The sequence below is a fragment of the Lithobates pipiens genome, unplaced genomic scaffold (genome assembly GCF_037356315.1).
Source record: "Lithobates pipiens isolate NorthernLeopardFrog02 unplaced genomic scaffold, aLitPip1_a1.2 Scaffold_28, whole genome shotgun sequence".
Classification (NCBI taxonomy): Eukaryota; Metazoa; Chordata; class Amphibia; order Anura; family Ranidae; genus Lithobates; species Lithobates pipiens.
The window spans coordinates 69204319-69229226 of NW_027507789.1; the positions used below are offsets into that span (position 1 = coordinate 69204319).

Consider the following 24908-nt stretch of genomic DNA (forward strand, 5'->3'; position numbering starts at 1 on the left):
ATTTGCATACCACTATGTCCCTGTCCAATCAGCTGAAGGCTGTGCAGTGAGGAGAGTGGGAGTTGGGCGCCATCTTGGCTAATGGTTGCGTATGAGAAATTGATATGAGTTTATATTTGCTGGGAAAGCTGAAGAAATCACCCAATCCGGGAATTTTGGTGAGTGAGGAGAGCAGAGCTTTACAGGTGAGGAGTACAGAGGGGAGGAGAGCCGGGGGTAGGTAGGAGAAGGCGGTGGGGGGGAGGTAAGTAGGTGGGGGGTAGGTCTGACAGAATGTACTGTGTGCGCTCTGTGGTGTGAGGTGAGCTCTGAGGTGTAATGGGGAGTATATAGCCGGCTGTAGAGGTGATAATATCCGGGGGAGGGGGGGCAGACATAGCTGGAGCCCCCCATCACCCCTCATCTGCCCCCCCCCCCCCAGTCTGTGCCTCCTAATCCCCCTCATCATTGCTGGATAAGAGGGGGTGTGGGGGAGGGGAGGGCGGACTTGAGGCCCCTATAATGTGTAAGCTGACCCCCCTCCCCCCTCTGATGATATAAAACAAATGTAATATATTGCAGAGTAGCAGCCCTCAGATCTGCATTATATTTCCTGGTCACCATGGTGATCATTCAGTAACACTTCCTGTCCTCCATCCCATATACATAGAGGGGGCTGCTATGACTAGAAATAGGAGGGGGAGGGGACTTTCACTGCCCCAGACCCCTAATACAGGGATGGTCACATGACACTTCCATGACCACTAATGATGGGGGGGGGGTAAAAGTGTTTGTAAACCTCAGACATGAAATATGAAGAATGCATATCCCTCTATAGCTGGGGTTGGCAACCCGTCGATCGCCACACAGTGACTGGTTGATCGACACCTCGGCTTGCCGAGCCGACTATCAGATGTGGGACTGTTTATTGGCAGCGGAAACGCCGGCCGCACAGAGAACAGCCGGCGCATCAGCCGATGCGGCTTCTATAGTGCGGCAGTGTCAGGCGGAGTGATATTACCGCCCCCTCTGTATTCCTGCCTTAGCAGAGAAGCGGAGTGCAATATACCAAACAAGTAGTGTGTGCCCGAGGTGCCCGGGGAGCTGTGGGCAGACCTACCACCCCCTGGGGAGTTTCCAGACAGATGGAGCTGCTTCGGCAGTCTGTGTCTGTTCTGTCCCTGGATGCCCCCTCCTCACCCAATGGATGCTCGGGGGCATCGCACCCTTCACCCCAATTCTTCACTCCTCTCAGTTGTAGTCGGATCCAATGACCAATGGTAAAGGGCCAGTTCACACCACATGCAGTCCGGTGCATTTTTTTCTGCCTAAAAAACGCATGGATAGTAGGTTATATGCTTTTCAATGACATCGTTCACACCAGTGCTTGCATTTCCAGTGCGTTCCAGAAAAAAAATAGAACATGCTGCATTTTTCCTTCATTGGACTGTGCTGCAATGCTGTAAAACGCATCAAAAATGCACTGGAACACACAGGTCCTTACGGCCAGTTCACACCATAGAAACGCAGTCCGGATGCGTTCCAGATGCTTTTCTGCATGCACGTTTTTGGTGCATTTTTAATGCAGTCCAGTGCATTTCCCTCCCATTTTTTCTTAACCCTAAATAAGGACATGTGTGTTCCAGTGCGTTTTTGATGCTTTTTACAGCATTCCAATACAGATCAGTGCAGGAAAAATGCAGCGTGTTCTACTTTTTTTTTTCTGGAACTGGAAAGCCCTGAAACTGACCGCACTGGTGTGAACTATGCCATAGGAAACCATATAACCTACTTTCCATGCGTTTTTGATGTAGGAAAAATCGCACAGGACTGCATGTGGTGTGAACTGGCCCTAAATAAGAACATATGTGTTTCAGTGCGTTTTTGGTCCATTTTACAGTGTTCCAGTTCCAGAAAAAACTTTTCCTGCACTTGACTATATTGGAACACTGTAAAACATGCCAAAAACGCACTGGAATGCAGCTAAATGCACCAAAAACGCACTGAAACACACATTTAAGGTTAAGAAAAAAGAGGTAGAAAAAATGACCTGGATTGCATCAAAAACACGCATGCCGAAAAGGATCTGGAACGCATCCGGACTGCGTTTCTATGATATGAACTGGCCCTAAATACGGATATGTGTGTTTTAGTGCATTTAGGTGCATTCCAGTGTTTTTTTGTTTCTTTTTACAGTGTTCCAGTGCAGGAAAAATGCAGCGTGTTCTTCTTAACCCCTTCCCGCCGAGCGTACACAGATGTGCGTACTCGGCTTCCGGGGGTTATACCGGGATGATGCCCGCACCTGCAGGCATCATTCCGGTACCGTTTTGCAGAGCGGGCGATCGGCTATCCAACCATAACAAACGATGCGGCTAAAAGCCGCTCGGCTGTTATGCCGGAGGATTGGGACGTCCCCCCCCTCCCGCCGCTCTTACCGGTGCTCCCATTCAATCAGGAGCACCGATCTCACATCCGCCGCTTCCAGCAGCTGGGGAGGGACTGGAATGAAGCAGTAAGCGGCTTCATTCCAGTCTCCTAATTGTAAACACGGAAGCGACATCATGACGTCACTTCCCGTTTACTCGGCTGCCAATGGCGCCGGTTTTAAAAAAAAATATACAGTATTCAGAATCTTCGTTTTCGGCGATCTGAATACATTGACGTGTAAAGGAGGGATGGGGGGTCTTTTAGACCCTCCATCCCTCCATAAAGAGTACCTGTCACCACCTATTACTGTCACAAGGGATGTTTACATTCCTTGTGACAGCAATAAAAGTGATCAAAATTTTTATTTTTTTTAAAAAACAATTTATTAATTTTAAAATAAATAAAAAAATAAACATTTTTTTAAAGCGCCCTCCGTCCCCGCGATACGCATACGTAAGTCGTGCCCACATATGTAAACGGTGTTCAAATCACACATGTGAGGTATCGCCGCGATCGTCAGAGCGAGAGCAATAATTCTAGCACTAGATCTCCTCTGTAAGTCTAACCTGATAACCGTAAAAAAATGTTTAAATTGTCGCCTATTGAGATTTTTTAGGTACCGTAGTTTGTCGTCATTCCACGAGTGCGTGCGATTATAAAGTATGACATGTTTGGTGTCTATTTACTCGGCGTAACATTATCTTTCACATTGTGCAAAAAACTGGGCTAATTTTACTGTTTCGTTTTTTTTTTTAAATTCATGAAAGTGTCCCTTTTGCCAAAAAGTTGCGTTTAAAACACTGCTGCGCAAATACCATGTGACATAAAATATTGCAACAATCGCCGTTTTATTCTCTAGAGTCTCTGCTAAAAAATATATATAATGTTTGGGGGTTCCAAGTTATTTTCTAACAAAAAGTATGGATTTTAACTTGTAAACACCAGATGCCAAAAATAGACTTAGTCATGAAAGGGTTAAAAACTATATAACCTACTTTACATGCGTTTTTGATTCCAGAAAAAAAATGCACTGGACTGCATGTGGCCCTAAATAAGGACATGTAACATAAAACGCACGGATGTGAACTATAGCCATACTGTAGTGTGTTTCTGCAAAACTAAAAACGCACAAAAAAATGCACAGGTGTGAACCAGGCCTTACTCGTGGATTGAGATTCAGGCAGCTGGGTGGATCCCAACAATATGGTCGGGATCCTTCCAGATCCTATAGCTGCTCTGCCATGTCAGCTGACAACGGGCAATAGTGCTTGTCTCCCTTCCCAGGTACTGAGCGGCTGTACAATACAGGAGTCACTCATAGCTGGTTGTTCACACCACATGCAGTCCAGTGCATTTTTTTCTGCATCAAAAACGCATGGAAAGTAGTTTATATGGTTTTCTATGGCATATTTCACACCAGTGCGGTCAGTTCCGGGGCTTTCCAGTTCCAGAAAAAAAATGTAAGTATTGCATTTTTCCTGTACTGGAACGCGGTAAAATGCATGAAAAATGCACTGTAGTGCATCAAAAACGCACCGGATCCCATTACACTGAAAAAAAGAAAAAAAAAGCATCTGGAATGTATCCAAAAATGCATTAAAGACACACATGCAGAAACACATCCGGAACAGATCTGGAATGTGTTTTTGTGGTGTGAACGGCCCTAATTGTCCTATCTGAGAACTGAAGCCGTATGGGCAGAATTATTATTGCATGTTTCTTCTGACATGTGCTGCACAATGCTCTATTCTCTCTAATTGTCTTCATTTGCACAGTAGGGTAATAGAATCGCATTATCACGGGTCGATTGTATAAAAGCTCAGATTCAGTTTTTCTGGTGGATTTTATTCTACTATAAATGGATTCTCTTATTAACAATAGAGAGAATAACAATAGACTCTCAAATGTTTAATATTAATAATAATTTTGAATAAAAAAATGCAATGATTGTATTACTGCTTGTGTTGTAGCCAAATGATTTCATACTTGGATGGGAAGGGGACTCTTAGGCCTCGTACACACGGGTGAATGTCGGGCTCGTTCGGCCCATGTGTACTGCAGCCAATCCGACAAGCCGTTCTTTTAGCCAGCTTCTCTGGAAGGGTTATGACTGAAAGAGGTCTGCTGAGCGACTCCCATTCAGTGCTGACCGGAGTGTTCTGGTGGGTGGGCTGTTCCCCTGGCACAACAGAATCACACAGCAGGAGAGATCGCCGTACTAACATTGCATTGATAGTACAGCGGCTCCCCCTGAATTGTCAGTTTTCTTTTTTTCTTTGTTTAGCCCGCCGCGTAGAACAAAAAAAACGATTATTGTGTACGAGGCTTAGAAGTAGAGCTGGGCGATTTAAAAAAAAAAACTCGATTCACGATTCAAATCAAGTTTGTTTTTTTTTTTTTGTTTTTTGATGGACAGTCCTGAGGAGCTGTGGGCAGGAGTTTTTAGGCGAGGCCGAGGCTCCGGCCTAGTCCTTGGCTTCCGGCCTTGTGGACTAGGCCGAAGCCATGGCCTCGCCTAAAAACTCCTGTCCGGAGCACCTCAGGACCGGCGGGTTGGTGAAAAAAAAATCTAAAACAATCAATTTGTTTTAAATTTTGAATCGATTTGACCTCTCAACTCGATTCAAGATTTAAATAGATTTTTTCCCCAGTCCTACTTAGAAGTGGCACTAAACTCTGATTTTAAAACCATCTTTTCAAATATGTATTCTTAAAGAGGAGCTGCACAAAAAAAAAAAATATTAAAAGCCAGCAGCTACTAATATTGCAGCTGCTGACTTTTAATAATATCACACTTACCTGTCCCAGGTTCCAGCGATGTCGGCGGCAGATGACGAGCGATCGCTCGTCTCGCTGCAGCCAGCGCCGCCATCCTCTGTCAGGGAATCGGGAAGTGAAGCAAGAGGGCTTCACTGCCCGGTTCCCTACTGCGCATGCGCGAGTCGCGCTGCGCTGGTTCCCCGCTGTGTCTCTGGGAACTGTGTGTTTCCCAGAACACAACGGGGGGGGGCGGAGCCATGCGGCGGTGGGCGGAGCCATGCGGCGGTCTGGCCGGAAGTGGGTGCAGTTACCTGGATTATCCAGGTAACTGCACCCCCCTCCCCCCCGAAAGGTGCCGATTGTGGCACCGGAGGGGGGGAGGGATAATACTAGCGGAACTTCCCCTTTAGGGTGAAGAACCGCTTTAACTCAAAAAATATCCTCTGTGGCTCTCAGCCCCCTCCAAATTATTTTCTTTTATTTTTTGCTCACACAAGATTGCAACTAATATAATATGCACTGCTTGTTTAAAAGAAATGGGTGTGAGGGGGAAAGGAGAGGTTGAGGAGCTCGAGGAGGATGACGATGGTAAGGAGGCAGAGAAACACACAATGAGAAATAATTTCATGAAAAATTTCCCAAGACCATTAACTACTTAATGGCCCACCACACATTTAGTGCCGCAGGGCGGCCCGGCTGCACAAAAACAACATACCTGTACTTTGTTTGCACTTCCTGGTCTGGGGCACGTGCGTGCAACCCGCTCCCACTGTGATTGGACACAGCAGGACCTAATCAGCGGGTCCGCGATCGTTCAGAGGAACAACAGAACGGTGGTTTGTAAACCAGGCAGTCTGTCGTTTTGTCACAGAAGAAGAGAGAGATGTGTGATTCCTACTAATCAGGAACACCGATCTCTCTATATCTAGTGTCAGCCCACACAGTAAGAAAGCACAACTAGGGAACACATTTAACCCTTTGATTGCCCCTTATGTTAACCCCTTCCCTGCCAGTGTCATTTATACAGTGACAATGCATTTTTTTAGCACTGATCACTGTATTGGTGTCGCTGGTTCCCAAAAAGTGTCACTTAGGCTGCTTTCACACTGCAGCGGGAGCGGCGTCGGCGGTAAAGTGCCGCTATTTTTAGCGGCGCTTTACTGTCGTTTTAGCGGCGGTGTGCGGGCGCTAGCGGGGTGGTTTTAACCCCCGCTAGCGGCCGAAAAGGGGTTAAACCCGCCCCCAAAGTGCCGCTGCAGCGGCGCTTTGCCGGCGGTATTGCCGCGGTGTCCCATTGATTTCAATGGGTAGGAGCGGTGAATACACCGCTCCTTCACCGCTGCAAAGATGCGGCTAGCAGGACTTTTTTCACCGTCCTGCCAGCGCATCGCTCCAGTGTGAAAGCCCTCCGGCTTTCACACTGGAGTTAAAGGGGCCGGTTTTTTTCAGGCATTACACAGGCGCTATTTTTAGCACTGAATACCGCCCCAGTGTGAAAGCAGCCTTAGTGTCAGATTTGTCCAGCGCAATGTCGTAATCCTGCTAAAAATCGCTGATCGCCGCCATTACTAGTAAAAAAGAAAAAAGTCCCTAAATCTATCCCCTAGTTTGTAGACGTGATAACTTTTGCGCAAACCATCAATATATACTAATTGGGATTGTTTTACCAAAAATATGTAACAGGATACATATTGGCCTAAATTGATGAATGTTGTTTTTTTGATTAGATATGTTTATAGCAGAAAGTAAAAAATATTTTATTTACATTTTTTATTTTTTTTTCAAAATTGTTGGTCTTTTTTTGTTTCTAGAGAAAAAAATTAAAACCGCAGAGGTGATAAAATACCACCAAAAGAAAGCTCTATGTGTGGGGGAAAAAAGGGACATACATTTTGTTTAGGTACAATGTCGCACAACCGCACAATTGTTAGTTAAAATAACGCAGTGCCGTATCGCAAAAAGTGGGCTGGTCATTAAGGGGGTAAATCCTTCCGGGACTGAAGTGATTAAATGGGGGATATGTATGGATTCAATTTGTTGAATAAGGAGGATATTGTTGTGACTTTAAGCCCCCTTTCACACAGGCTGTGCGATCAGGTCGGCCTGTCTGTTATTCAGGTGGATCTGATCAGACCATCCATTCACCTCTATGGAATGGTGGATGTTAGTGGACACATGTCTGCTGACATCCTCCGATATCCAATCTGATCCTGTCCACCAAATCCAGGACCACCATCCATCTGGCGGAGAGGTGGTCCGTTTTCATCCAATCTCCCCATAGAGGAGAGTGGGACTCTGAGGGGTCCGTCTCTGCACAGTGAGGTTGGTGGGTTTTGCCATTGTTTATGTCACATGGTTTTTGTGCAGCATTTTTTCAAACGCAGTTTTTTTGGGGGGGGGGGGGGGGGGGGTGGGGGGGTTAGAGACTACACCTTTTTACATTTTATTGTGAAAAAAACACAATACATAACCCAATTTTTTTTAAATATAAAAGATGATGTCACGCTGATTGGATAGATACCAAACATGTCACGTTTTAAAATTGCACACGCCCGCACAACGGCGACAAACAACATAAATTTTACTATTCATAGGCAATGCTTTAAAAGCCTTTACAGGTTACCACTTTAGATGTACAGAGGAGGTCTAGTGCTAGAATTCCTGCCCATGATCTGACGTTCGCAGCGATTCCCCATGTGTGGGATGATTGTTTTGTGTGTGTTCAGGACCAACGTACGCTTTAATGAAATTATTTTTTTAAATCACTTATGTTGCCGTCACAATGAATGTAAACATCCTTTATGACACCAATAGGCATGTGTCAGGTATTATTATGGGGGGATCTGGGGTCCTCCTTTGCACTTAAAAGCATTCCAAATGTCAACAACAGTGGTTTTAAATGCTTGTATTATTTTTATGTTTTATTTTTATTAGTAATAGCTGTGCTCTGCGATTTTTATTTATTTTTATTTTTTATGGGACTGCGACATTGCGGTGGGCAGATTGGACACTTTTGACACATTTATGGGACCATTGGCATTTATACAGCGATCAATGTTATAAAAAAACACTGATTACTGTGTTCTTTGTGTGGGTTTCTAACTGTATGGGGGATGGGAATTACTAGAGGAGGAGACATATGGCTGTTCCGCCTTAGTAGGAACAGACGATCTGTCTCTCTTCTGACAAAATGGGGATTTGTGTGTTTACACACACAAATCCTTGTTCTGGCACTCGTACCTGTGATCATGCGTGGGTGGCAGCGATTGTGCCCACCGGCCACGTGCATCGGGTCCCCAGTGGTGCAGCATGTGGCCTCTTAAAGGAGCCGACGTACGGGTACGGGATTTTGCGGTAACGAACCACTTTTCCGACATATATGTGCGTGAGTCAGTCGGCAAGTGGTTAAGACTCCAGTAAAGTGGAAGTAATGTCATGCCATCACTTCCAGGTTACTAGATATGAGACCCGATCAAAGACGATTCCAGCTTTGTCCGGGTTGCCGGCAGACGTGGCGGCTGGTCGCTTGGGCCTCCTGGTGGGACGGGCGAGCTGCGGAAGGCGGGGGAGGGGGGAACGTTCTCTCCGCTGCTTAGCCGCATCGGTTGTTATTACAAGGAAGGGACGGTTGGCTCTAAAAAACGCTACCGGGGTGATGTCTGCAGTTGCATATCACCCCAATATAACCACTTGAAGCCAAATGATGTACAGGTACGGGATTTGGTGGAAAGTGGTTGTAAACCCTTACAAACCACTTTTACCTACAGATAAGCCTAGATTAAGGCTTACCTGTAGGTGCAAGAAATATCTCCTAAACCGTGTGGAAAAGACAGTCACGCTGTCTACGGCGCACGCACTGTAGACAACGGCACGCAGGTATACTGAGTGTGCCATTTCTAGCGGCAATTGTGCCTTTAGTGGTGGCTCCCGCGATTCAACACACAATCAGCGCCGAAACCCTTTCTAGTGATTAGCGCCTGTCTTCTCTCTTTTTTTCCCCTAAAATTGCCAGTCAGACCTCTTCCCCTGCAGGATGGAATGTTGGAGGAGTTCAGTACACCATTCGAGTACAAAACATCCCCAGAAATTGAGTTTACTGTGTGTGACTTTACAGGGGAAATTGTCCTTAGCTTAGTGAATGTGGTGAAAATCTGTGCAAAGAAGATCGAAAAATCAGTATTTATACTTTCACATGATTGGATTATGGAGGTCAACAGAGCTTCACCACATTCAGTAAGCTAAGGAGTGACACAGTGATCAGACTATTTACCTTTAGTAAATCGACCCATAGTGTTTGCAAAAGTAAAAGGTCGTTTTTTTTTTTTTTTTTATGGAGTAGGAAAGGGTTAAGCCCCCGTTCACACACCGAATCCAACTTTGAAATAGATTTCAAAGCTGCAGGTCATCGCAACTTCAAGTGCAAAACTGAAATCGCAAAAAATAGTGCAGGAACTTCTATTTCAAATCGGCGAGGCACCTCAAAGTCGAAGACGCACCCATTTGATCAGTTCCATTGTCAACAAGGTGCGACTTGTCATGCGATTTTGGATCTGTCAAATTCGTATGACAAGTGACAACGATGTGAATGGGTACTTAACCCATATCTGGTATTTTTTCTAAAAGTTTGCTACTAAGAAAATGTTCCCTTCATATTTTGTCTGGGAGAGGCAACAGGAAATCTCACCAAAGTGAATTGATCTCCAATCACACCCCTTACATTGCGTTGTATGGCCCCCACATGCTTGTATGCATGCCTGATAACATTGGGGATGCTCCTAATGAGATGACAGATGGTGTCTTGGGGTGTCCTGGGGTATTTCCTCCCAGATCTGGAGCAGGGCATCACTGAGCTCCTGAACAGACTGAGGTGCAACCTGGCGGTGTTGGATGGATCGAAACATAATGTCCCAGAGGTGTTCTATTGGATTTAGGTCAGGCGATTGTGGGGGCCATTCAATGGTATCAATGCCTTCATCCTCCAGGAACTGGCTGCATACTCTTGTCACATGAGGCCGGGCATTGTCATACACCAGTAGGAACCCAGAACCCACTGCACCAGCGTAGGGTCTGATAATGATTTCTGATTTCATCCTGATACCAAATGGCAGTCAGGGTGCTTGCCTGATTCTTACCCTCTGCCACCCCTGCCTGTGTCTAACCCCTCTGCCACCCCTGCCTGTGTCTTAACCCCTCTGCCACCCCTGCCTGTGTCTTAACCCCTCTGCCACCCCTGCCTGTGTCTTAACCCCTCTGCCACCCCTGCCTGTGTCTTAACCCCTCTGCCACCCCTGCCTGTGTCTTAACCCCTCTGCCACCCCTGCCTGTGTCTTAACCCCTCTGCCACCCCTGCCTGTGTCTTAACCCCTCTGCCACCCCTGCCTGTGTCTATCCCCTCTGCCACCTTTGCCTGTGTCTATCCCCTCTGCCACCCCTGCCTGTGTCTATCCCCTCTGCCACCCTTGCCTGTGTCTAAACCACCCCCCCCCCACACCTGCCTGTGTCTAAACACCCCCCCCCCACACCTGCCTGTGTCTAACCTCCCCCCTGCCTGTGTCTAAACACCCCTGCCTGTGTCTAAACCCCCCGCCACCCCTGCCTGTGTCTAAACCCCCCGCCTGTGTCTAAACCCCCCCCCCCCCGCTGCCCCTGCCTGTGTCTAAACCCCCCCCGCTGCCCCTGCCTGTGTCTAAACCCCCCCCCCCCCCGCTGCCCCTGCCTGTGTCTAAACCCCCCCCGCTGCCCCTGCCTGTGCCTAAACCCCCCCGCCTCCCCTGCCTGTGTCTAAACCCCCAACCACCATTGCATTTGATTGAACTCCCCCACCACTGTTGCATGTAAATCTTACTTCCTGATAAATTACATTTTAATTTTCATTGCCATGATATAAAATAATGGTTGTGGGGGCTTTTGGTGGGCGTGATTTTTTTTGGGGGGGGGTAGGTGGGCTGGGCAGCATTTCATTCCTGGACCCAGGCAGCACAATGTCTTGGGCCAGCCCATATATGTTTTCTTTTTTTTTAAGCTGTGTACTTACCTGAATTTGCCTTAGGCTGAGTTCACACTGGCATTAAGAGCAGGTGTTTGAGAGGCGTTTTAAAAAGCCCCCCAAATGCCTAGGCACAAGATACAATAGATATATAGTGCTGTTCACACTAAGCGTTAGCATCCTGTTGCTTCAAAATTGAAGCCTCATGTCGAGTCAGGAGGTGTTTGAAGCCTTTTCAACGCCCCCCATTCAAGTCTATGGTAAATGCTCTGGTAGGCGGTTGCAGGGCATTAAGATTTGTTCATTTACTGTAATGGAATAGGCATTTGTGGAGCAGTTTTAACGTTCATCAAATGCTTCAAAACTGCCCATAGGGTGTTTGGGGAGCATTTTTAACTCCTCATTAATGCTTGTAAAATGCCTGTCAAATGCCCAGACTAAAGCTCATTGATGCCGGTCTGACGCCCACACTAATGCCATACAAACTCTATAGGAGCGTTTGTTGAGCATTAGATATTTATATCAGCATCTTGCAGTCCTTATACAGCAGGTCGTCCTTCACATTTTTGTTACCACTGTGACAATCATATTATTTTGTATTTATACATGCACTGTATACTTCCTTCATAATTGTTTTGCAAGAAGTTAATGTCCATATTTTATGTCTTTAGACAGTTCTACTTCATCAGTTTGTCTTCCTGAAGAAACAGACTCTGCCCTGCGAAACGTGTCGAGAACATATTCAAGACGCTATGAGTGGAATCTTTAAAAATGTATGACGGCATTTATATAACATGTTTTATAATTGTCCTCACCTTGATTTAAAGTGTACAGTTTTGTATTATGTGTTTAACTTGGTGCCTTATTTAGGATGTTTTTACTGAACATAGACAATAAAAGTTGTTTTTTACTTGGAGATTTTTTCTTGGTGTGGTACCATTAAAGTCCTATTGAACTTTGTGTCTTAGGGAATGCTCTCTTTATGCATGTGTAATATATTATGTATGCACTTCCTGCCCTGGAGTTGTTGGCTTCGAAACCCTGGAAATTGAGAGAGAGAGAGAAAGTCTCAGCCAAATGTCCCATCCATGCTACAAGCCAGAAGAGCATACTCGCCAACTGTCCTGGGAAATTCTCAGGATTTAGACCTTTGTCCCGGTCTTACAGTTTCCTGGGAAATGTCCCGGTCTAAATCTTTTTTCCCACTAGAGGCTGCGCCGGTGTCCTGTCAGATAGTGTCCGCATTCGCAGTACACATGACAAGCAGATTCTGAAAAGATCCGAAGATGAACGGCGCCTGCGTCGTGAGTCCAGGTTCTAGCCCCACCATCCAAGTGGACATAGTTAGAATAAAAAAGAGCCGAGCAAAGCGAGGCGGTGCCCGAAGCGTGGCGAGCGACACAAGCCCGCAAGGGTCCCTCTAACTATGTGCAGCCCTATGTCCACTTGGATGGTGGGGCTTACACCTGGACTCATGGCGCAGGAGCCGTTCATCTTTGGAAATTTTCCGAATCTCCTTGTGCTCCATACTGTGCAAGCGCTGCGCCTGCGCAGTACACAGCGGAGACTGTTCCATAGGTGGACATTTTTGGACAGAACACCGGCACTAATAAAATGTCTCTGCCGGGTGCCATTTTACTGAAGACCAGCTATCGTGAGGAAGAAAGAAGAGGCGGAACCCAGGCTCTGCCTTTTGGTTCTTCCCTTCAGCTGGTCATCTGTAATTGGGCGGAGGCCAAATCACCTGCGGCCCACACCTGAGGGGACACTTAATGTAAGGAGGGACTCCACTGGCTGGGGACACCTGATGTATAGGGGGACTCCACTGGCTGGGGACAACTGATGTATAGGGACACTCCGCTGGCTGGGGACACCTGATGCAAAGGGGCACTCCGCTGGCTGGGGACAACTGATGTATAGGGGCACTCCGCTGGCTGGGGACAACTGATGTATAGGAACACTCCGCTGGCTGGGGACAACTGATGTATAGGGGCACTCCGCTGGCTGGGGACAACTGATGTATAGGGGCACTCCGCTGGCTGGGGACAACTGATGTATAGGGGCACTCCGCTGGCTGGGGACAACTGATGTATAGGGGGACTCCGCTGACTGGGGACACCTAATGTATAGGGGTACTCCGCTGGCTTGGGACAACTGATGTATAGGGGGACTCCGCCGGCTCGGGACAACTGATGTATAGGGGGACTCCGCTGGCTCGGGACAACTGGTGTATAGGGGGACTCCGCTGGCTCGGGACAACTGGTGTATAGGGGGACTCCGCTGGCTCGGGACAACTGATGTATAGGGGGACTCCGCTGGCTCGGGACAACTGGTGTATAGGGGGACTCCCCTGGCTCGGGACAACTGTTATATAGGGGGACTCCGCTGGTTCGGGACAACTGGTGTATAGGGGGACTCCGCTGGCTGGGGGCACCTGATGTATAGGGGGACTCCGCTGGCTGGGGGCACCTGATGTATAGGGGGACTCCGCTGGCTGGAGACACCTGATGTAATGAGGGAATCAAAGTTACACAAAAAAGAAAGCAAAGAACATATAAAACACACACCACAAAACGTGCTGGAAAAGCACATCAACCATAACCTGCATAGATGTGAATCTAGCCTTAGCGAAGGTTCTGGTTTTTCCCCACAGGTGTATTGCAATATCCTATTTGGGGAGGGTCATTTCTCATAACCCCCCTGAAAAGAGGGCTTCACAATTCATGTACTGACAAGAAGCCTATTGATAGGAGGAGAAAGAAGAGAGACAGAGATGAGCTCAGCCAAATCGGCCAACATTGGAGCCATGTATGACCAGCTTTAGTTAGCTCTCATAACAGACTATATAATGTTTATTTGTTTTTGAGTCATGTCTAAAAAGAAGTATAAAAAACATGGGTCTTCCACATGCCACTTAGGCCCCTTTCACACATGCGGACAATTTTGGATGAAATACGGACATACATGCATCCCTATGACCCAATATCATCCGTCTCCGCTATGGTCCGATTCTGCAGACGGAGGAAAATCCTATTTTTCTATCCTTCTGCAGAGCGGATCGGATGAACGCGGACAGACGGCCCATGTTCATCCGATCTCCCATAGAGGAGAGCGGAGATCTGACAGGGCACTCCCTGCACACTGTGCAGGGACCGCCCTGTCATCCGCCGGCTCAGCGGGGATAAACGGAGCGATCTCCGCTGAGCAAGCGGATGTTCACGGGGCGGATCATTACGGATCCGTCCCGTGTGAAAGGGGCCTTACAGGGTAGCCCACTATGAAGACATATAAGATATACAGGACAGCACAGTGGTTCATGGCTCTACCTTCATGGAGTTTGTATGTTCTCCCTATGCTTGTGTGAGCTTCAAGATCATATGGTAGCTTAACTGGCACAAGTATGTATACTTGTATATTCACTATATTACCAAAAGTATTGGGACACCTGCCTTTACACACCCATGAACTTTAATGGCATCCCAGTCTTAGTCCGTAGGGTTCAATATTGAGCTGGCCCACCCTTTGTAGCTTCCACTCTTCTGGGAAGGCTGCCCACAAGGTTTAGGGGTGTCTATGGGAATCTTTGACCAGTCTTCCAGAAGCGCATTTGTGATGTCAGGCACTGATGTTGGATGGGAAGGCCTGCTCTAATTCACCCCAAAGGTGTTCTATCGGTTGAGGTCAGGACTCTGTGCAGGCCAGTCAAGTTCCTCCACCCCAAACTCACTCATCCGTATCTTTATGGACCTTGCTTTGTACACTGGTGCGCAGTCATGTTGGAGCAGGAAGGGGTCATCCCCAAACTGTTCCCACAAAGTTGGGAGCATGAAATTGTACAAAATGTCTTGGTATGCTGACGCATTAAGAGTTCCCTTCACTGGAACTAAGGGACCAGGCCCAACCCCTGAAAAACAACCCTACACCCTAATATCCACTCCACCAAATGATTTGGACCAGTGCATAAAGCAAGGTCCATAAAGATACAGGTGAGTGAGTTTGGGGTGGAGGAACTTGACTGGCCTGCACAGAGTCCTTTCCTCAACCCGATAGAACTCCTTGGGGATGACTTAGAGCAAAGACTGCAAGCCAGGCCTTCTCGTCCACATCAGTGCCTGTGCTCACAAATGTGCTTCTGGAAGAGAGGTTCAACATTCCCATAGACACACTCCTAAACCTTGTGGACAGCCCACAGAAGAGTTGAAGCTGTTATAGCTGCAAAGGTGGGCCAACTCAATATTGAACCTTACAGACTAAGACAGAGATGCCATTAAAGTTCATTTGCATGTAAAGGCAGGCGTCCCAATACTTTTTGTAATATAGTGTACATCTGAGATATGAATCTTAGATTGTAAGCTCCTGAGGACAGGGGCTGATGTGAATGTACAAAAATATCCTAAGTGCTGCATTAATTGTTGGTGCATAAATACATACTTTTAGTAAATAAAAAACCCGGGTCAGGAATAAACTTTGCAAGTCTCTTCTACCAAAAACTTTCTACGCCCCGCGTACTTTTCATTATTATTACAGGGCTTTAGTTCCACTTTAATTTAAAATGTATATTCAGCAGGTTTTGTACCAGAAACAAAGTTTTGTGTCATCAAAATTAAACTGAAATAATTTTAAAATAACTAACATTTTTTAAATAAAATATAATTAAAATAAAAGGCAATAATGTACAAGGAACTCTCTACAAAACGGAAAGGGATTCTGGGCAATGCCAAAAAAAGCCTCTTGTCACATTCGGAGCCTCCAGTTTCCTCTCCTAGAAAGTCATAAAAAGATGACATTTTATTTGAATGGATGGGAAATCTGTTGGTAAAATATGACATTTAATGGAATTTGGGCTAAACTAAGAATTATGGTCTTACAAAGGTTCTCTGGAAAGAGACGACCTGTAAAGCAATGAGGGGCGGGTCCCACCGGTGCGATGTCCGAGATCAGTTGTGATTCGCACTGCAGTGCAAATCACATGCGATCTCTGTACGATGCGATTACAGCAACAGAGATAGTATGGCTGAATTTGCATCGCATTTGGACCAAACTCGCACAGGACCGCCAATGCGATCCGATTCCTGTCCGAAATTGATTTGGGGGTATCATTAACTTTTAACTGACACTCCCAGCAGTTCACATAGGGCAGTGTGAACTGCCGCCGGGAGACATGCGATGTGGGAACCCGCAGTGGATTCGCAGGGTTCCCGTATCACAGTAGAGTGAAATGAGCCTAAGTGCCGGTCCAGACTAGTGCGATGCGAGAACCCTGCGAATCAACTGCGGGTTCCCGCATCGCACTCGACACGCACGGCAGTTCACACTGCCATATGCGAACTGCTGGGGGGTGTCATTATATGTTAACGACACCCCCATTTCAGCTCGCATATTGCACTGCAAACTGACAGTTCGGACATGAATCGGATCGCATATGTGTGAACACATATGCGATCCGATTCTGGTCCGAACAGAAAAAAGGGTCCTGTGCGTGTTTGCACCGAAAGCAGTACGATATCAGCCATACTATCTGTATGGCTGACATCGCACCCGCACAGACATCGCATGTAACATGAACAGCAGTGCGCTGCGAATTACATGCAATGTCTGGCATTGCGGTAGTGTGAACCAGCACTTAAACATTATTTTGTAATCTTGAGATCCTTTAAAGAGGAAGTAAACCCTGATGGGTTTACTTCCTCTTTGATTCCCTGCAAAGGTAAAGCATAATGGACTACTATGCATCGCATAGTAGTTCATTATGTGTCACTTACCTGACACAGGAGCCAGCGAAGTCACCGCTGTCCCCTGTAGTCCGGAGCCTCCATCTTCTTGGTGGGTCTCGCTGCTCCGGCGCTGTCATTCGTCGGAGCCGTGATGACGTCACTCTCACGTATGCGCACGGGAGCCGCCACTCGTGGCATATCGCCGTTAACTGCGGCGTGCTCAGTGTGCCTGCGCGCCGCTGTCTACGGCGCATGCTCTGTAGACAGCGGTGCCTGTCTTTCGGCAAATATCTCCTAAACCGTGTAGATTTAGGAGATATTTCTTGGACCTACAGGTAAGCCTTAACCACTACAGCCCCGGACCAATAAACACCTTAAGGACCAGAGGTCTTTTTACAATTTCGCACTGCGCTGCTTTAACTGGTAATTGCGCGGTCATGCAATATTGCACCCAAACGAAATTTGCGTCCTTTTCTTCCCACAAATAGAGCTTTCTTTTGATGGTATTTGATTGCCTCTGCGATTTTTATTTTTTGCGATATAAAATTTTGAAAAAAAAAGATATTTTCTTCTTTTTGTTATAAGAAAAATCGAATAAACTAAATTTTAGTCATACATTGAGGGCAAAATTTATTCAGCCACATGTCTTTAGTAAAAAAAATGTCAATAAGCGTATATTTTTTGGTTTGCGCAAAAGTTATAGCGTCTACAAACTAGAGTACATTTTCTGGAATTTACACAACTTTTAATTTATGACTGCCTATCTAATTTCTTGAGGTGCTAAAATGGCAGGGCAGTACAAACCCCCCCAAATGACCCCATTTTGGAAAGTAGACACCCCAAGGAAATTGCTGATGGGTATGTTGAGCCCATTGAATATTTATTTTTTTTGTCCTAAGGGATTGAATAATGACAAAAAAAATTTTTTTTTTACAAAAAGTTGTCACTAAATGATATATTGCTCACATATGCCATGGTTATATGTGGAATTGCACCCCAAAATATATTCCGCTACTTCTCCCGAGTATGGGGATACCACATGTGTGGGACTTTTTGGGAGTCTAGTCGCGCACGGCACCCCGAAAACCAATCACCACCTTCAGGATTTCTAAGGGTGCAAATTTTTGATTTCACTCCTCACTACCTATCACAGTTTCGAAGGCCATAAAATGCCAAAATAGCACAAAACCCCCCAAAATGACCCCATTTTGGAAAGTAGACACCCCAAGCTATTTACTGAGAGGCATGTTGAGTCCATGGAATATTTTATATTTTGCCACAAGTTGCGGGAATATTACAAACTTTTTTTTTTTGCACAAAGTTGTCACTAAATGATATATTGCTCACACATGCTATGGGCATATGTGAAATGACACCCCAAAATACATTCTGCTGCTTCTCCTGAGTACAGGGATACCACATGTGTGGCACTTTTTGGGAGCCTAGCCGCGTACGGGACCCCGAAATCCAAGCACCACCTTCAGGATTTCTAAGGGCATACATTTTTTATTTTACTCCTCACTACCTATCACTACCTATCACAGTTTTGAAGGCCATAAAATGCCAAGATGGCACAAACCCCCCCAAATGACCCCATTTTGGAAAGTAGACACCCCAAGCTATTTGCTGAGGGCCATGTTGAGACCATTAAATATTTTTTTTTTGTCCCAAGGGATTGAATATTGACAAAAAATAATAAAAAATTTTTTTTTACAAAAAGTTTTCACTAAATTATATATTGCTCACACATGCCATGGTTATATGTGGAATTGTACCCCAAAATATATTCCGCTACTTCTCCCGAGTATGGGGATACCACATGTGTGGGACTTTTTGGGAGTCTAGTCGCGCACGGCACACTGAAAACCAATCACCACTTTCAGGATTTCTAAGGGTGCAAATTTTTGATTTCACTCCTCACTACCTATCACAGTTTCGAAGGCCATAAAATGCCAAAATAGCACAAAACCCCCCAAAATGACCCCATTTTGGAAAGTAGACACCCTAAGCTATTTACTAAGAGGCATGTTGAGTCCATGGAATATTTTATATTTTGCCACAAGTTGCGGGAATATTACAAACTTTTTTTTTTTTGCACAAAGTTGTCACTAAATGATATATTGCTCACACATGCTATGGGCATAAGTCAAATTACACCCCAAAATAAATTCTGCTGCTTCTCCCGAGTACGGGGATACCACATGTGGGGGACTTTTTGGGAGCCTAGTCACGTACGGGACCCCGAAAACCAAGCACTGCCTTCCGGATTTAAATATAAAATGCTACCAAAAAAACTGTTAGCGATCACAGGGATCAGGCCTGACTCTGCGATCGCTGCAGTTATGTGTTTAGTGTTTTGTAAGTGACAGTGATCGATCGATACTGCACTTGGGTGGGCTGGGCAGAGGGGCAAAACCCAGGTGCTAGCAGGTATCTGGGCGGATCCCGCTAACAATGCATTTTTTTGGAACCCTGAACTGCTGGGGACGCTAGTATAGATCTGATATTGATCTGTTCAGATTCTATACCACTACAGGAGGTTTATGCTTTGCGTGTGGGTGTTAGCGGTACTGGCACTAACCTAGCGCTGCCTGGGGCGACGCAGACCCTGACCCTAAAACCTAATTGATATCACCCGCCGGGTGATCAGGGGGTTAAACCTTTATTGGGTAATAAATGGTGGGTGCCCCGATGCTATAAAAAGCAAACTAACCAGAGTCACCCGTAACACTTATACGGTGATCAGTGGTGAAAGGGTTAACTAGGGGCAATCAGGGGGTTCAAATGTTTATTAGGTAGTATATGGGGGTCCCTGGCGCTATATAAAAACCTGACGGGGAACCTAAATAACTAACTGGCTAACCAGCGTCACCAGTGACACTTATACTGTGATCGCTGGTGAAAGGGTTAACTAGGGGCAATCAGGGGGTTAAAACCATTATTGGGTAGTATATGGGGGTACCTAACGCTATAAAAACCTGGCGGTGAACCTAAAAAAATAACTAGCTACCTAACGACACTAGTGACACTAATGCAGCGATCAGAAAAATGATCGCTTAGTGACACTGGCAAAAGGGGGTGAAAGGGTTAACTAGGGGCAATCAGGGGGTTAAAACCATTATTGGGTAGTATATCGGGGTACCTAGCGCTATAAAAACCTGGCGGACCGGCGGTGAACCTAAAAAAAAAACTAGCTACCTAGCAACACTAGCGGGGGGGTTTGTGTACCTATGTGTACCTATGTGTCAGTGTAGTGTTTTGGTGCACTTACTTTTAGTCTTCTCCTCGTAGTCCGGTCAAAAAGACCGCCCCGAGGAGAATGACATCACTTCCTCCTTCCTGTGTAAACAATACACAGTGGGAGGAAGCTTGTCATTGGCCAGGAGCGATCCAGAGGGGGTGGCCAGAAACCAACGGCCATCCCCTCATCACGGATCGCTCCTGGAGCAAACCGGACCGCCGTATCCAGTGGGAGGGGGTCCGATCGGACCCCCCACCCGCTGGAAGGCAGGCACGTACATCTACGTGCTTGTGCCTGCCTGTGCCATTGTGATGACGTACAATGGCAATACGGCGGTCCTTAAGTGGTTAATCTAGGTTTACCTGTAGGTCAAAGTGGTTTGTAAGGGTTTACAACCACTTTAAATGGAAACACTAGTTCTGACAACAACCAGGGATTGTATTTCTTTATATGCATTTTTACCAGTACAAGCCGCATGGGGAAGGATCAACCTCTTTTTCCATTAGGGGTCTGTCCCAGGGTATTTTTTCTTTGACAACCAGGGATTTCCTCTCACTTCCTGTTTTGGCTATTGGACAAGAAGTTAAGTGATATCTTCCCAGTGGGACACAGATTGCAAAACAATACCCAACGGGTTATAACCCTCCTTTACTCTATACAAAATGAAAAAAATGTTTTGCCTTTAGTTCTACATTAGGCTGGGTTCACACCATAGCGATGCGGGAACGCCGCGAATCCACGGCGTTTTCCCGCATCGCATGCCTCCCGCCGGCAGTTCACACTGCCCTATGCGGACTGCTGGGAGTGTCAATGAAATGTTAATGACACCCCCAGATCCGTCCGCATATCGCAGTGCGATCTGCACACTTGCACAGGAATCGGATCGCATGGTGTGAACACCCATGCGATACGATTCTGCTGCGGACCAAAAAAAGGGTCCCGTGCGAGTTTGCGGCGGGAGCGATGCGAATTCAGCCATACTATCTGTATGGCTGAACTCGCATCGCTACGGAGATCGGATGTGATTTGCACTGCAGTGCGGTGCGAATCACATCCGGATCTCTCACCCGCAGCGGTGTGACCCGGACCTTAAGCAGTCAGTGTAAATAAAGATCTAAAAATAATATATAGCACAAGCCACCGGCCACCATCATTTTCAGAATAAAATAAAAATATATTTTTGGCTCCAGGTCTACCAAGGGTGCTTTATTAAAGAGTACCCTATTATATTAAAGGTCCAATCTGCTCAAAACTGCTATTTTACTTTTGGGCGGAGTTTTTTTTTTGTTTTATTTTTAATCTTTCACTGGCTCCTTATGCTTCTCGGGGATTAAAGATACACAATCTGACTCCATTGCAGCCCTGCTGTAACTTTTGTTTATATTGTAAGATAAATAAAAAATCCAATAAGGAAAGGAACGCCTACATATAGTGCATCCGGAAAGTATTCACATCGCTTCACTTTTCCCACATATTGTTATGTTATAGCCTTATTCCAAAATGAATTAAATTCAATACTTTCCTCAAAATTCTACAAACAATACCCCATAATGACAACGTGAAAAAGTTTGTTCGAAATCTTTGCAAATTTTGTAAAAATAAAAAACGAAAAAAGAAATGCCATATACATAAGTATTCATAGCCTTTGCTCAATACTTTGTTGAAGCACCTTTGGCACCAATTACAGCCTCAAGTATTTTTGAGTATGATGCTACAAGCTTGGTACACCAATTTTTGTGCAGTTTTTCCCATTCTTCTTTGCAAGACCTCTGAAGCTCCATCAGGTTGGCTGATGAGGCTGCCACCACCATGCTTCACTGTAGGGATGGTATTGGCCAGATGATGAGCGGTGCCTGGTTTTCTCTGGCATGACACTTGCCATTCAGGTCAAAGAGTTGAATCTTTGTTTTATCAGACCAGAGAGTTTTGTTTCTCATGGTCTGAGAGTCCTTCAGGTGCCTTTTGGCAAACTCCAGGTGGGCTGTCATGTGCCTTTTACTGAGGAGTGGCTTCTATCTGGCCACTCTACCATACAGGCCTGATTGGTGGAGTGCAGAGATGGGTGTTCTTCTGGAAGGTTCTCCTCTCTCCACAGAGGAATGCTTGGGCTCTGTCAGAGTGACCATCGGGTTCTTGGTCACCTCCCTGACTAAGGCCCTTCTTCCCCAACCTCTCAGTTTTGCCCGGTTTAGGAAGCATCCTGGTGGTTCCAAACTTCTTCCATTTACGGATGATGAAGGCCACTGTGCTCGTTGGGACCTTTAATGCTGCACACATTTTTCTGTACCCTTCCCCAGATCTGTGCCTCAATACAATCCTGTCTCGGAGGTCTACAGACAATTTCTTGCAGTTCATGGCTTGGTTTGTGCTCTGACATGCACTTTTACCTGTGGGACCTTCTATAGACAGGTGTGTGCCTTTCCAAATCATGTCCAATGAACTGAATTTACCACAGGTGGACTTCAATCACTTTGTAGAAACATCTCAAGGATGATCAGTGGAAACAGGATGCACCTGAACTCAATTTTGAGTGTCATGACAAAGCTATGAATCCATGGGATTTTTTTGTTTTTTATTTTTAATACATTTACCGTATAAACAAACTTCTTTCACGTTCTCATTACGGGTTATTGTTTGTAGAATTTTGAGGGAAATACATAACAAAATGTGGAAAAAGCGAAGTGCTGTGAATACTTTCCAGATGTACTGTAAATCCTAAGCAGTGGTGAAACTTTCAGGGTCGCAGCAGTCACGCAGCAGGCCCTGCCGTTCTGCCACTGTGGGGGGCCCCAAGACCCGGCATCTCCCCTGCACCTCTGGCTGTCTGTTTTTAGTATGCAGTGGGGGGAGGTGAGAGGCGGCGATCAGAAGTTGTATGGTGCCCGCGGGATCTCCCTGGGGCTTGTAGTTCTCTCTTCGAATGTATACAGTGTTAGAGGGGAGGGGCCTCACTCTTCAGCGTGTCGATCTGCTTCTACACTCTTGCCGATACATGCCCAGGTCAGACGCCCCTCCCCTCTCTACTGTATACAATCGGAGAGAGAACTACAAGCTCCAGGGAGATCCCACCACCCGTGGACGCAATAGAGCTGCCGATCGCCACCTCCCCCCAGGTGGGAGGTACAGAGATGTGCTGGGGGTTGGAGGTGCACAAACAGTGGAGACCAGCTAGGGACAAGGGAACCTCTGCAAGGGGGAGGGGGGGTTGCGGCTGTCTGGGGAGCCTGATGTAAGAGGGGGCCCTCTGGGTTCTCTGAAGGGAGCCCTCTGGGGACCCTGAAGTAAGGGGGGCCCTCTGGGGAACCTGATGTAAGGAGGAGCTCTCTGGGGACCCCAATCTAAGGGGGAGCTCTCTGGGAACCCCAATGTAAGGGGGGCTCTCTAGGGACCCTGATGTGATGAGGGGGGGCTTTCTGGGGATTGTTATGTAAGGGGGGCTCTCTGTGGACCCTAATGTAAGGAAGGGGCTCTCTGGGGACCCGATATAAGGGGGAGACTCTCTGGGGACCTCGATGTAAGGGGGATGCTCTCTTGGGATTGTGAAGTAAGGGGGGGCTCTCTGGGGACCTTAATGTAAGGGGGAGGCTCTCTGGGGTCCCTGAAGTAAGGGGGCCCTCTGGGGACCCTGATGTAAGGGGGGCCCTCTGGGGACCCCAATGTAAGGATGTCTGGGGGCCCTGATGTAAGGAAGGGCTCTCTGGGGACCCTGATGTAAGGAAGGGCTCTCTAGGGACCCTGAAGTAAGGGGTCTCTCTGGGGACCCTGATGTAAGGATGTCTGGGGGCCCTGATGTAAGGAAGGGCTCTCTAGGGACCCTGAAGTAAGGGGGGCTCTCTGGGGACCCTGATGTAAGGAAGGGATTGTCTGGGGACCCCAAAGTAAGGGGGATGCTCTCTGGGTACCCTGAAGTAAGGGGGCCCCTCAGGGGACCCTGATGTAAGGAAGGGCTGTTTGGGGACCCTAAAGTAAAGGGGAGGCTCTCTGGGGACCCTGAAGTAAGGGGGGCCCTCTGGGAACCCTGATGTAAGGAGGGGCCCTCCGGGGACCCTTATGTAAGGAGGGACTCTCTGGGGACCTTGATGTAAGCTCGGCTCTCTGGGGACCCTGATGTAAGGAAGGGCTCTCTAGGGACCCTGAAGTAAGGGGTCTCTCTGGGGACCCTGATGTAAGGATGTCTGGGGGCCCTGATGTAAGGAAGGGCTCTCTAGGGACCCTGAAGTAAGGGGGGCTCTCTGGGGACCCTGATGTAAGGAAGGGATTGTCTGGGGACCCCAAAGTAAGGGGGATGCTCTCTGGGTACCCTGAAGTAAGGGGGCCCCTCAGGGGACCCTGATGTAAGGAAGGGCTGTTTGGGGACCCTAAAGTAAAGGGGAGGCTCTCTGGGGACCCTGAAGTAAGGGGGGCCCTCTGGGAACCCTGATGTAAGGAGGGGCCCTCCGGGGACCCTTATGTAAGGAGGGACTCTCTGGGGACCTTGATGTAAGCTCGGCTCTCTGGGGACCCTGATGTAAGGGGGGGGGGCTCTCTGGGGACCCTGATGTAATGGATATTTCCCCTTTTTCTTTATGGACTTTACAGTGCTTTGAAAAAGTATCCTTACCCCCTGAAATTTTTCACATTCGTCATGTTACAACCAAAAACGTAAATGTATTTTAAAAATAAACAAATTATGTGCTATATCACTCACTCAGGTGAAAAAATATATATAATTGCCGTGGGCAATGCGTGAGTGAATGTTGGTGCAACTTCAACTATCTCCCCCTGAGGAAGACACGTGATCGCCCTGTGTCGTAATGGA

The 24908-nt window shown here is 46.9% G+C and overlaps 1 protein-coding gene across 2 annotated transcripts in view; it reads left to right on the top strand.

The window, feature by feature from the left end:
• The window catches only part of LOC143935475 (heat shock factor protein 4-like), a 74177-nt gene extending 62106 nt beyond the window's left edge, over positions 1–12071 (top strand). The window contains exon 3 of one of the 2 annotated variants that reach the window (XM_077459380.1): positions 11831–12071. In XM_077459380.1, the coding sequence (XP_077315506.1) occupies positions 11831–11934 (104 nt within the window). In that variant the 3' untranslated portion in view covers positions 11935–12071. Of the gene's footprint in view, positions 1–11826 lie in introns of both variants that reach the window. The other variant, XM_077459381.1, reaches the window with a different exon arrangement.
• The last annotated feature ends 12837 nt before the right edge of the window (positions 12072–24908 follow it).